At 41.0% G+C, this 11242-nt stretch overlaps 1 protein-coding gene across 2 annotated transcripts in view; it reads right to left on the bottom strand.

Moving 5' to 3' along the window:
- Positions 1 to 1755: 1755 nt before the first annotated feature.
- The window catches only part of SNAP23 (synaptosome associated protein 23), a 34919-nt gene continuing 25432 nt past the window's right edge, over positions 1756 to 11242 (bottom strand). For both annotated transcript variants that reach the window (XM_062205734.1, XM_062205733.1), the window contains 3 exons: positions 6796 to 6954; positions 5412 to 5556; positions 1756 to 3074 (listed from right to left, as the gene is read on the bottom strand). In XM_062205734.1, coding sequence (XP_062061718.1) covers positions 3009 to 3074; positions 5412 to 5556; positions 6796 to 6954 — 370 coding nt within the window. In that variant the 3' untranslated portion in view covers positions 1756 to 3008. The remainder of the gene's footprint in view (positions 3075 to 5411; positions 5557 to 6795; positions 6955 to 11242) is intronic.

Raw genomic sequence — 11242 nt, 5'->3', positions numbered from 1 at the left:
AGACAGAGATCTTCCACCCACTGGTTCACTCCCCAGATGTCAACAACAGCCAAGGCTGGGCCAGACTGAAGCCAGCATCCAAGAACTCCATCCAAGTCTCCCATGTGAGTAGCAGGGACCCAAATACTTGGACCATTACCTGATGCATCCTGGGGTTCAAATTAGGAAGCTAGATCTGAAGCACAGTGGGGATTTCCAACCAGGCACTCCAATATAGGATGCAAGTGTCCCAAGCAGTTACTTATCTACTGCACTATACAACCACCTCAAGGATAATAAACTTTAATATTAATCTAAGAAATATAAATCTGATTAGGAATGTAATTGGTATAACCTAGAATTTTAGTAAGAGAGTGATCTAAATGAAACAGCCCTTAAAAACTAATTCTAAGTGCAACTGAGATGTAGCTGTTTAAATTAAGGGAAGATTCCTAATCCTTGTGACATGGAAAGATCTAGAGTTGAAATGTGGAAACAAAACTGAAGGGAGAAAAAAACTACACATACCTATAGTAGAGGATAAAGATCACTGTCATAAAACTGGAAACTTGAAAAGGAACTTACTGTTATAAAAAAAAAGACCAATGGGGGATAGTATCTTTGAACTATTTATAGGCTAGTATTATGCTCAAGGTCACATACCTAGTAGATGACAAAACCCAAATTTGAGCCCAAACTCCCGAGTTTGTGTTAACCACTCACTACTACCTTTCAAAAGAAATGCAAACAAGTTTCCAATGTAAGAGGAGAAAAATCAGAAAAGGCTTTCAGCTTGAGTTTCTAGTACATTATAGGCCTAATTTCTATGGCCTCACCTCTTTCTTTTGAGGCAGAAGCTGTGGAAAAGTTTGTAACCTGGGATCATGAATTGGTTTTCAAGAATTCCACGTTTCTTATTTATGCATGATTCACATTCGTGTGCCTGTTTCTCTGGGAAAGGGGGCTGTGCTGTCTTTCGTCAAAGCCACAAAGGGAACCTTGACCAAAAAGAGCTCCACTCTGGAGAGAATAGCAGCTGTCATTAAGCTCTGATACTTGCCAGGCACTGTTTGATGTGCTTTACGTACACTACTGCTCTCTGCGTTACAACTCCATGAGGTAGGAAATAGGAATCCCCATGTACAGATGGGAAACCAAGGCACAGAAATGGGATTACAGTTACCACAGCCAGCAGGTGGCACAGCTAGAGAGTAAGTCCAGACAATCTGGTGCTTTAACTCATACTCCTAACCAATCAACCTGGGCACCATATACTGGCTTCCTCAGAACTATTTCCTGTAGCCAGACAGTGTTAGATTTTTAAGAGCTTTTGGGAAGGGCATTAGGTCTAACACAATCCCCACTGTTTTATACATCTTCTTTCTTTACATGTCCGCCATCACTGGCAAACCGCTCATTCTCACCTGGATGGAGCATTTCTATTCCACCTGCCAAACACCCTCCTCACTTGATTTAACTATTTTCCTCTTAAGCCTTTGAAAGTTCCCATATTAACTGTGTGTTTGCCAAGTAAGGAGATTATAATTCTCACTAAGAAACATTCTTTCAGTCACTAGTGTATTTAAGCTCTAATGAATAAAAGATTGGCAATGATTAAAACAAAAGTACAAAGGTGCCAAAAGCAGCTTTCTGTTGGAGTGCCTCTTAATTTATGGACCTTTGCTTTATTCAATTTGTTAAACAGGAGCCAATGAAATTATTGCCTTCAAAATAACAGTCATAGAAATACGTTACCTCATTGAAAGAACAATACCATTAGTGACACAATTTAATTATAAGGATCAAGCAGTGGTTATTGGTTAAACCAATCCACACTGAAAGCTGTGAAGAGTGCAGATGCTAATTTTTAAATGAAGGTGACACACGCCAGTCAGATTCTCAGAACACTGTTCAGGGTGTGTAAACGCTTGACTTTGGGCAGAGTTCAATACACAAGGTTAAGAGACTGACAGTCAGTCACCAACAATTAACCATGGGTATAATTTTCCAAATGACTTTTAGTAAAACAATAAATTCTAAACTTTTTAAAGTCTAAAACTACCTAAAACTCATAGCCATCTATTTTCTACCTGAGATCAAAGTAAGTTTCCTTTTCCCTATCTAAACATAATTCTTGGCATTGAGGTAAATTTAAATTCACGTGATATACCTGTCAAACTGTTCCAAAAAAACTTAAACCCTGCTTTACGAGAGAAATTCTCACGATGCATATATTTACATATTTTTTCCTCAAAGACTGACAAATTTATGAGGTTAATAAGCCTAGAATGGGACCATGATACTACTACTAATATGAAAATAAAAAGTCATTCATTTATACAAAGTGTTCCTGAATGGTACAATACGAATGGGATCACAAAATCTATGTACATAAGAGAATCATTTAAAGTTTCAGAAGTTAAGCTCATTTTAAGAAAACCCATTCTATTCTCTTTGGAGCAGCAATTTTACTTGTATATATGACAAAAATATTGTGAAAAAGAGCTCCAAAGCCAAATATTAGCTTAAACTGGCAATTACTGCAACTTAAAATTAAAACTTAAACCCAACTAGATCTTTACCGTGGCTATGCAACTTTTTGCTTAATGGCCGCAGGTGCTTACTGAGGTAACAACCTCTATCCCTTCTTCACCACAAAAACAAAAGCAAAACTAACCAATCAAAACAAAACAACCTCTACAGCTGCCTTCTTCATGCCACTTTGGCAATGCTTCCAGACCGTGAAGGCAAGAGAATCTGTTAAAGTAAATGAGAAGGATGAACACACTGTGTGCCATGTGTGAAGATGGATCTAAGAATGAACTGAGCAAGCCCTGGGGCTGAGCAGCTGTCTGCCCTCACGAGAGACAGAAAGTGAAAACGCAGGGGCTGCGATTGCTCTGGCCCTTCTTCCACATTGTCTCCCCATCAGAAGAGCACAGAACCAAAGTGTCAAACTCAGAAAAGCTAATGACTTGGGAGGAGGAGCTAGAGAAGTGAATAGACGATAAAGAAGTACAGCAGTAGCTTTAGCTGTTAATGAGTTTCTTTGCTCTGGCATTGGCAATGTCAATACGATCTTTGTTGGTGTCAGCCTGAAAAAATAAGAAGATATCAACATTAACTCACAAGGTAAGTCACTTTAATAAAAGTTAAACGTTTATACATTTGGAGTAATCAACACACTGAGAAAATTCAAGAAACACTTGAAATTACATAACTCATGTTGGGCAAGAAGTGACAGAACATGAAATTCATTTGGAAAAACTCCAGTATATAAATATGACATAAAAGTGTAACAGAAGAATCTACCAGTATTTCATGAATTCTATAACACATTTTTCATGGTGTAACAGGTCTGAAACCTGGATGCACCTTATAATCAATGGCTTTTTTTTTTTTTTTTTAGAGATTTATTTTACTTATTTGAAAGGCAGAGCTACAGAAAGAGATCTACCATCCGTTGTTCATTCCCCAAATGGCCACAACAGTTGGGGCTGGGCCAGACCACAGCCAGGAGCCAGGAGCCAGGAGCTTCATCTGGGTCTCCCATGTGGGTGCAAGGACTCCAGGATTCAGGCCATTCCACCACTTTCCAGGCACATTAGCAAGGAGCTGGATCAGAAGTGAAACAGCCGGCACTTGAATTGGTGCCTGTATGGGATGCTGGCATCATAGACAGAAGCTTAACCCATTATGCCACAGTGCCAGCCCTAATCAATGGGATTTTTGATAAAATAAAACAGAAAAATGTCCTTCTCTGTTATAGACCTGGATTTTAATGAGAATCATTAGAACCAAATCATAGAATCTCAGCTGGAGCTACACTAGATCTAATCCACACAGACTGAAATAACCTTCCCAAAGATCTCTGTGACAGATTCATTACCACCTACATCAATATCTGAATTTAAATGATGAGTAATATGTAGCCTAAACCTAGACCACAGCATTGAAAGTACCTTATGAACCATTATTTGCTTCAATGAAATCTAGCAAAAGTGGTTGGACAGCAAAACTTAAAAACTTACCCCATCCCTTAAAGTAGTCTGAGATTTAAATGAAGTATGATCTTTAGATGTGACATATCCAAACACTGAAAATAATTTTACTTTCAGTATCTTTTTGATCATGTGAAGTAAAAATGAAAAATAAAAATCTGTTTTCCATTAGTCATATCACTCTTGTGTGAATACTCCATAAAGACCATCCTGCAGAAATGATATTTGCTACTAATACTTTCAGGAGGTGAGGATTCAGGAATTTATCAATTTATTAGTTAAAAAAAATAAAATTTCAAAAGTGAACTTATAGGGGTTGGCACTTTGGCGTAGCAGGTAAAGCCACTGCCTGCAGTGCTGGCATCCCAAATGGGTGCCAGTTTGAGTCCTGGCTGCTGCACTTCCGATCCAGCTCTCTGCTATGGCCTGGGAAACCAGTAGAAGATGGACCAAGTCCTTGGGCCCCTGCACCCACGTGGGAGACCAGGAAAAAGCTCCTGGCTCCTGGCTTCAGATGAGTGCAGCTCCAGTTGTTGTGGCCATCTGGGGAGTAAACCAGTGGATGGAAGACACTCTCTCTCTCTCTCTGCCTCTCTGTAATGCTGCCCTTCAAATAAATAAATAAATAAATCTTAAAGAAAAAAAAGTAAGAAGAAAAAAAAAGCTACAGGCTCCTGGCTTTGGATCTCCCCAGCTCTGGCTGTTGCGGCCACTTGGGGAGTGAACCAGCGATGGAAGACTTCTCTGCCTCTGCCTCTCTGTAACTCTGCCTTTCAAATTAATAAATCTTTAAAACAAAAAACAAAAAAGTGAACCTATTCAGAGTTTTTAAAAAAATAAATAAAAGCACCGTCAAAGATAATAGTAGTTTTATGTATGAAGTGATTGCGATGCCAAGCTTTCAAAATGAACCAACTGCCATACAAGAGACAGGAAGATGTGGCTTTTGTTTATCAGTGTGCTAGAAAATGTTGCCTCATCAAAACTGTAAGTCCTAGGAGGACAAGATCTGCTCTAATTGTTTTCCCCCAAGTATCAAGCACAGATGTCCACTATTTTTTTTTTTTTTTTTTTTTAATTTTTGATAGGCAGAGTGGACAGTGAGAGAGAGAGAGAGAAAGGTCTTCCTTTTCCGTTGGTTCACCCTCCAATGGCCGCTGTGGCCAGCGCACCGCAGTGATCCAAAGCCAGGAGCCAGGTGCTTCTCCTGGTCTCCCATGGGGTGCAGGGCCCAAGCACTTGGACCATCCTCCACTGCACTCCCGGGCCACAGCAGAGAGCTGGCCTGGAAGAGGGGCGACCGGGACTAGAACCCGGTGTGCCGGTGCCGCAAGGCGGAGGATTAGCCTGTTAAGCCACGGCGCCTGCCAGATGTCCACTATTAAAACAAATTGAATGTCTCATTTTCTTGTGGTCATAAAAAGACTTTACCTTTTCTGTAATCCGGTCTATTTGTCGATTTTGAGCTTCAATCTCATTTCCCATGTCCAGGGCCATGTTCTTTAGATTTCCCAGGATACTGCCCACTTGAGTCAGGTTCTCTTCCATTTCATCTTCTCTGGCATCATTAGTGATACTATGATAAAAAGATAGTTAATTATTTCTGTCCAACTAAAATGGCCTAAGTCTGGATTTAATTTTCATAAAAATAATCAAGGGGATATAAGTTACTATTCTTGGGGATTATTGAATAATAAAAATTGAAAGACTGATCAAGGAGATTAACAGCTTGTTAATACCATGCAGGAGAAGATTAGAAAACAACTACAGAACAAGAACAGTATTTCTCAAAATGTGACTCCTAGCATCACCTGAGAACTTGTTAGACACAGGATCACACTAATTCTCATACTCAACCTCTAGTTCTACTGCATCCCTGCGATCTATATTTTAATAAATCCCTCCGGGTGATTCTAATGCTTAGGTACAATGAACCACTGCTCTAAAAGAGGTAGAAAACTACGGCTAAAAGGCCAAACCTGGCCTGTGATCTGATTTTGTAAATAAAGTTTATCCAGGGGCCAGCACTGTGGTGCAGCAAGTTAAGACAGCACTTATAATGCCTGCATTCCATATTAGAGGGCCTATTCAAGGCCTGCATCCCATCCTATATTACAGAGCCAATTTAAGTCCTGGCTGCTGTACTTCATATCCAGCTCCCTGTTAATGTCCTGAGAAGGCAGTGGATGACAGCCTAAGTGCTTGGGTTCCAGCCACCCATGTGGGAGACCTGGATAGAGTTCCTGGCTCTTGGGTTCAGCATGGCTCAGTCCCAGCCTTGAGGCAATTTGGGGAGTGAATGCATTAGCAGGGAGCTGGATCAAAAGTGGAGCAGCTAGGACTTGAACCAGACTCCAACATGGGATGCTGAAGACAAGCAGTGGCTTAACCTGCTATGCTACATGCCAGCCCCCAAAAATAAATCCCAAAAAGTTTTATCCAAACACAGCCATGCTCATTTGGTTATGCATGCTATGTGGCTATGCTCTATAGCAACAGAGCCGAGTAACTGCAACTGCAACTGTATGAAGTATTTACTGCCTGACCCTTTACAGGAACCCAGCCGGTCCCTGCTCTACATGATACATATTTTTCCATCTACAGAAGTAAAATATTACTCCAGTAACAGTCAAGTACTGAAAAGTATAAGGATAAATTAATTCCATCATCCACAGGCAACAACCACAGTCAACGTTTTTGTCACAGGCAGATTCTGAAATATATTTCAAAAATGGAAAAAACACTATTTCTATTTGCTAAGTTAGGTTCATGTGAGAGATTAGAAAGGCGCAGACAGAGGGAGGAGCTGGCATACCGTTTAATGTATCCACCGCTGGCTGCCCCAGTGCTTGCTTGCTGAGGCTGACCATTTGTTACCCGGCCTGGCTGCTTAGACACCACGTTGCCAGGCGACTTGTCTCCACCATCTCCCCATGTTGTCTTGTAGGCCTTACTAGACTCAAAGTTCTTCGTCCTATTAAGAGTCAGGAATACGGAGATACCAAAAGGCAGGAGAGGGACAGTTGTAATAATTAGTACAGTTCATCTTGAAGAAGACCCTAAAATCTAGCAGAAAAGCTGATACTGCTGAATCTATGCTTCACTTCATGGCAACATGGGATAGGAAAAAGATGAATTAGTAAACCCACTGACATCAAATCATTCTTAAAGGGCCCAGATAGTACTTCTGTCAAATCTTCACTAAGCTGTTAGCAAGTAGCAAACTGCAATCATTTGATTTTCTCAGGTTCCCTTGGCTTCTGGTACTTGCCAGAAAAGAGGTTAATGGTCACTAGAGAAAAACAAGTCCCCTAGGAAAGCTGTTCTGAAATGCCTTAACAAGTTCCTTGGAGACATCTCTCAGTGGGGGGGATGATAAAGAAGGCTGAAGAGACCATTCTTAAACTCTGGCTGCCTACTCTTACTTGAACCAGGGTTGTTCCAGCTGATTAGGTATTCTAAATTACAATTTGGCAGGAAATTTTAAAAAGTATTTCTCAAAAAAGAAATATCATGAAAGACATGAATTATTTCTAAATTGGACAACCAGGCTGGCGCTGCGGCTCACTTGGCTAATCCTCTGCCTGTGGCGCCGGCATCCCATATGGGCGCTGGGTTCTAGACACGGTTGCTCCTCTTCCAGTCCAGCTCTCTGCTGAGGCCAGGGAAGGCAGTGGAGGATGGCCCAGGTGCTTGGACCCTGCACCTGCATGGGAGACCAGGAGGAGGCACCTGGCTCCTGGCTTCAGATTGGTGCAGCGCGCCGGCCTAGCGGCCATTTGGGGGTGAACCAACAGAAAAAGGAAGACCTTTCCGTCTCTCTCTCTCTCTCTCAATGTCTAACTCTGCCTTCCAAAAAAAAAAAAAAAAAAAAATTGGACAACCAAAGCCTTGGTCACATTGGTGCCAGTTACAAATCCTTTGGTTGAGGGCTTTTTTTTCCTTCTTCCAAAAAAAAAAAAAAAAAGTTTACTTTTTTTGTTGCTTAAAAAAAGATTCTAAGTCTAGATCTTCTAAAAATAAAAGCGAAAACATGTGATAGGTATGGCCAAAAATTAGTCATTGGCAGAATTTTACCAGGAGAATTACTACTCAAACTGGTACAACTGAGATAAGAAAGTTTGTGAAAACAGTGACTATTTCCTTCAGAGGCATATGGGTATTTATTTTTGGCAAACCTATAATTGGATTTTTGTTTTTAACCATTAATGCTACAGAAAGGGTACTACTTCCTGTTTTGATAACAGGCACTGCAAAACTAAGTAAATTTATAAACACCAAAAAATTAGTTCTCATACTGCCTTTCTTGGTTCCATTTTAAGTTGCAATTATATTTCCTATTTATACTGTACAGTTAAATCTTCCCTTGAAAAAGGTGGAACATACATTTTTGAATGAGTATTTAGCTTTTTTAGAGTTATTTATTTGAAAGAGTGACATAGAGAAGGAGATACACAAACACACACACACACACACACAGATCTTCCATTCTCTGGTTCACTCTCCAGATGGTGGCAAAAGCCAAGCCCAGGTGAGGTCAAAACCAGGAACTCCATCCAGGTCTTTCACATGAGTGACAGGGGTCCAACAACATGGGCTATGCTTTACTGCCTTCCCAGGCGCATCATCAGAGAGCCGGATTAAAAGTAAAGCAGTCAGGACTTGAACCGGCACTGATATGGAATGCTGGTGTTACAAGCAGCGGCTACACCCACTGCACCACAAGGCCAGCCCTATATGCATATTTTCATATAATTAGCTGTCAGTTTACTGAAACCAATTTACATGTTTTCTTTGTTAATAATGTAAGCCCCAGGCAAAATTCTAAAGCAGAGTAGTAGATAGAAAACAAAATAAATAAGGCAGGCATTTAGCCTAGTGGCTAAGACTCTGGTTAAGATACCGTGTCCCACAGTGGGCTGCCTGTGTTTGACAGCGGGCTCAGGCTCCTGACTCCAGCTTCCTGCTAATGCAGACACTGGGAGGCAGCAGTAATGGTTCAAATAATTGGGTTTCTGCCAACAACATAGGATTCCTGGATTGAATGGATTCAGCTCTCAGTTTTTTTCATTTTTTTTAAAAGATTTATTTATTTGAAGGGCTGGTGCTGTGGCATAGCCAGTATAGTTGCCGCCTACAGTGCCGGCAACCCATATGGGCACTGGTTCAAGTCCCAGGTGCTCTACTTCTGATCCAGCTCTCCGTTATGGCCTGGGAAAGCAGTCCTTGGGCCTCTGCACCCATGTGGGAGACAGATGAAACTCCTGGCTCCTGGCTTTGGATCAGGCCAGTTACAGCCATTTGGGGAGCAAACCAATGGATGGAAGATCTCTCTCTCATTCTCTCTTTTTGCCTCTGCCTCTCTGTAACCCTGTCTTTCAAAAAAATAAATAAATCTTAAGAAAAAAAGTGATTTATTTATTTGAAAGGTCAGTGACAGGGAGAAAGAGACAAAGATCTTCTGCCTGCTGGTTGACTCCCCAAATAGCCACAACAGCCATAGCTGAGACCACTAAAGCCAAGAGCCAGGAACTCTACCCAGGTATCCTGTGTGGGTGGCAGGGGCCCAAGTACTTGGCCATCCTCCACTGCTTTCAAGGTGCATTAAGAGGAAGCTCAACTGGAAACCGAGCAGCCAGGACTCAAACCAACACTGGTATGGGATGCCAGAGTGATGGGCAGCAGCTTAAAACTGCCACCCACAACTTCAGCCCCAAATCCCCAGCATTGGCTCTGGCCCGGTACAGGCTACTTTGGGCATCTGGGGGTCTGACAGTGGGTGGGGGCTCTCAGACTGTTTCTCCTTCTGTCTGTCAAATCAACAACAACCATATATTAGTCTTCAGAAAGTTAGTAACCAGAAGTATTAACGAATGAAATATCAAATGGGCTCAGGATTGTGAAACAGGTGGGAAAGTGAATAGTGAGATACTGTACTTCTGAGAGTCTTGGCCCAGAAAGGGCAGTAGACTGGTATAGGATTTGCAGGCTCTTGTTTTTCCAAGGGATATTCACATGCCTCAACCTCCTTCCCAAACTTAACAGGCAAGATTTAAAATTCCTTCAGCACTTATGAGAACTCTTCCTCTGACAGCTGGACTCAAGGGACATAAGATGCATTATGAGGGGACAGCGCTGTGATGCTGGGATCCCATTGGGTGACAGTTCACCCTGGCTACTCCTCTTCTGATCCAGCTCTCTGCTATCTCCTGGGAAAGCAGAGGAAGATGGCCCAAGTGCTTGGGCCCCTAAACCCACGTGGAAAACCTGGAAGAAGCCCCTGGTTTTGGACTGGCCCATCTCTGGCTCTTGTGGCCATTTGGGGAATGAACCAGTGGATGGAAGATCTTTCTGTCTCTCCCTCTCTTTGTCTGTAACTCTATCCCTCAAATAAATAAATACATAATTTTTTTAAGTGTTCATACCAATGTATGCTCCTAAACAAAGGTGCATATGAATTGTTTTAAAATGGTAAAGTGAACAAGTTTTAATTGAAGCATAACCTATAAACAAAGAAGAGTATTGGTTATCAAATTCTTCTCCCATTAAAACGGCTGGATGTTCTTCCAATATCAAGGGAGAAAACAAAAAATGCTGACTTTGAAATGCTTTACAGCTTTGCATTGAATTGCATGTTTACCTTCCAATGGGTTTGGAAAATATATGCGCTTTTTTCATGCAGTTATGATATGTTCTGTATGTTTAAGAGATGATTTTAAAATGCTTTTGATTTCTTATTAAGTTTATGAAACCAGATTAAATATCCATATTCATGTCAGCCTTATTTTTTCAAATAAAAATTTAAATTTTCAAAAACAAATGCTTCTGATTTCTAAAATTCAGCCCCAAGAGAACTCTGTGTCTCTATTCCTATACCTTCACTCTAGGTAACGCCTTTCAATTGATCCAGACCTTGCCACCTGCCATTACTCTGAAGCTTTCCCTACCAAGTTGGAACACGTTGAAAGCTGTATGTTTCAAAGGCATTGTCAAATAGGCTGCCTACCCAAGTTCATGAAGTAAAAAGTGTTTCGAAATGTAATAATGATTTGAAATTAATTCACCTTCCTTCCAAAAGATCTTAAATGCTTTAAGGGTAGTATTTCCTGAAACTTGACTGACCATAAGAGAAAGCTGGGTGCTTTTGAACATACAGATACATAGTTTATTTGAAGATTTTGCTTCAATACATTTGGTTTAGAGCCTGGGAATCTTTTATTGTTGTTTCATTTAAGTTCAATGGGCCACTGAACAGTATTCAA

The sequence above is a fragment of the Lepus europaeus genome, chromosome 11 (genome assembly GCF_033115175.1).
Source record: "Lepus europaeus isolate LE1 chromosome 11, mLepTim1.pri, whole genome shotgun sequence".
Taxonomy (NCBI): Eukaryota; Metazoa; Chordata; class Mammalia; order Lagomorpha; family Leporidae; genus Lepus; species Lepus europaeus.
Note: the sequence above shows the minus strand (reverse complement) of the source record. Positions and strands in the feature narration are given on the sequence as shown.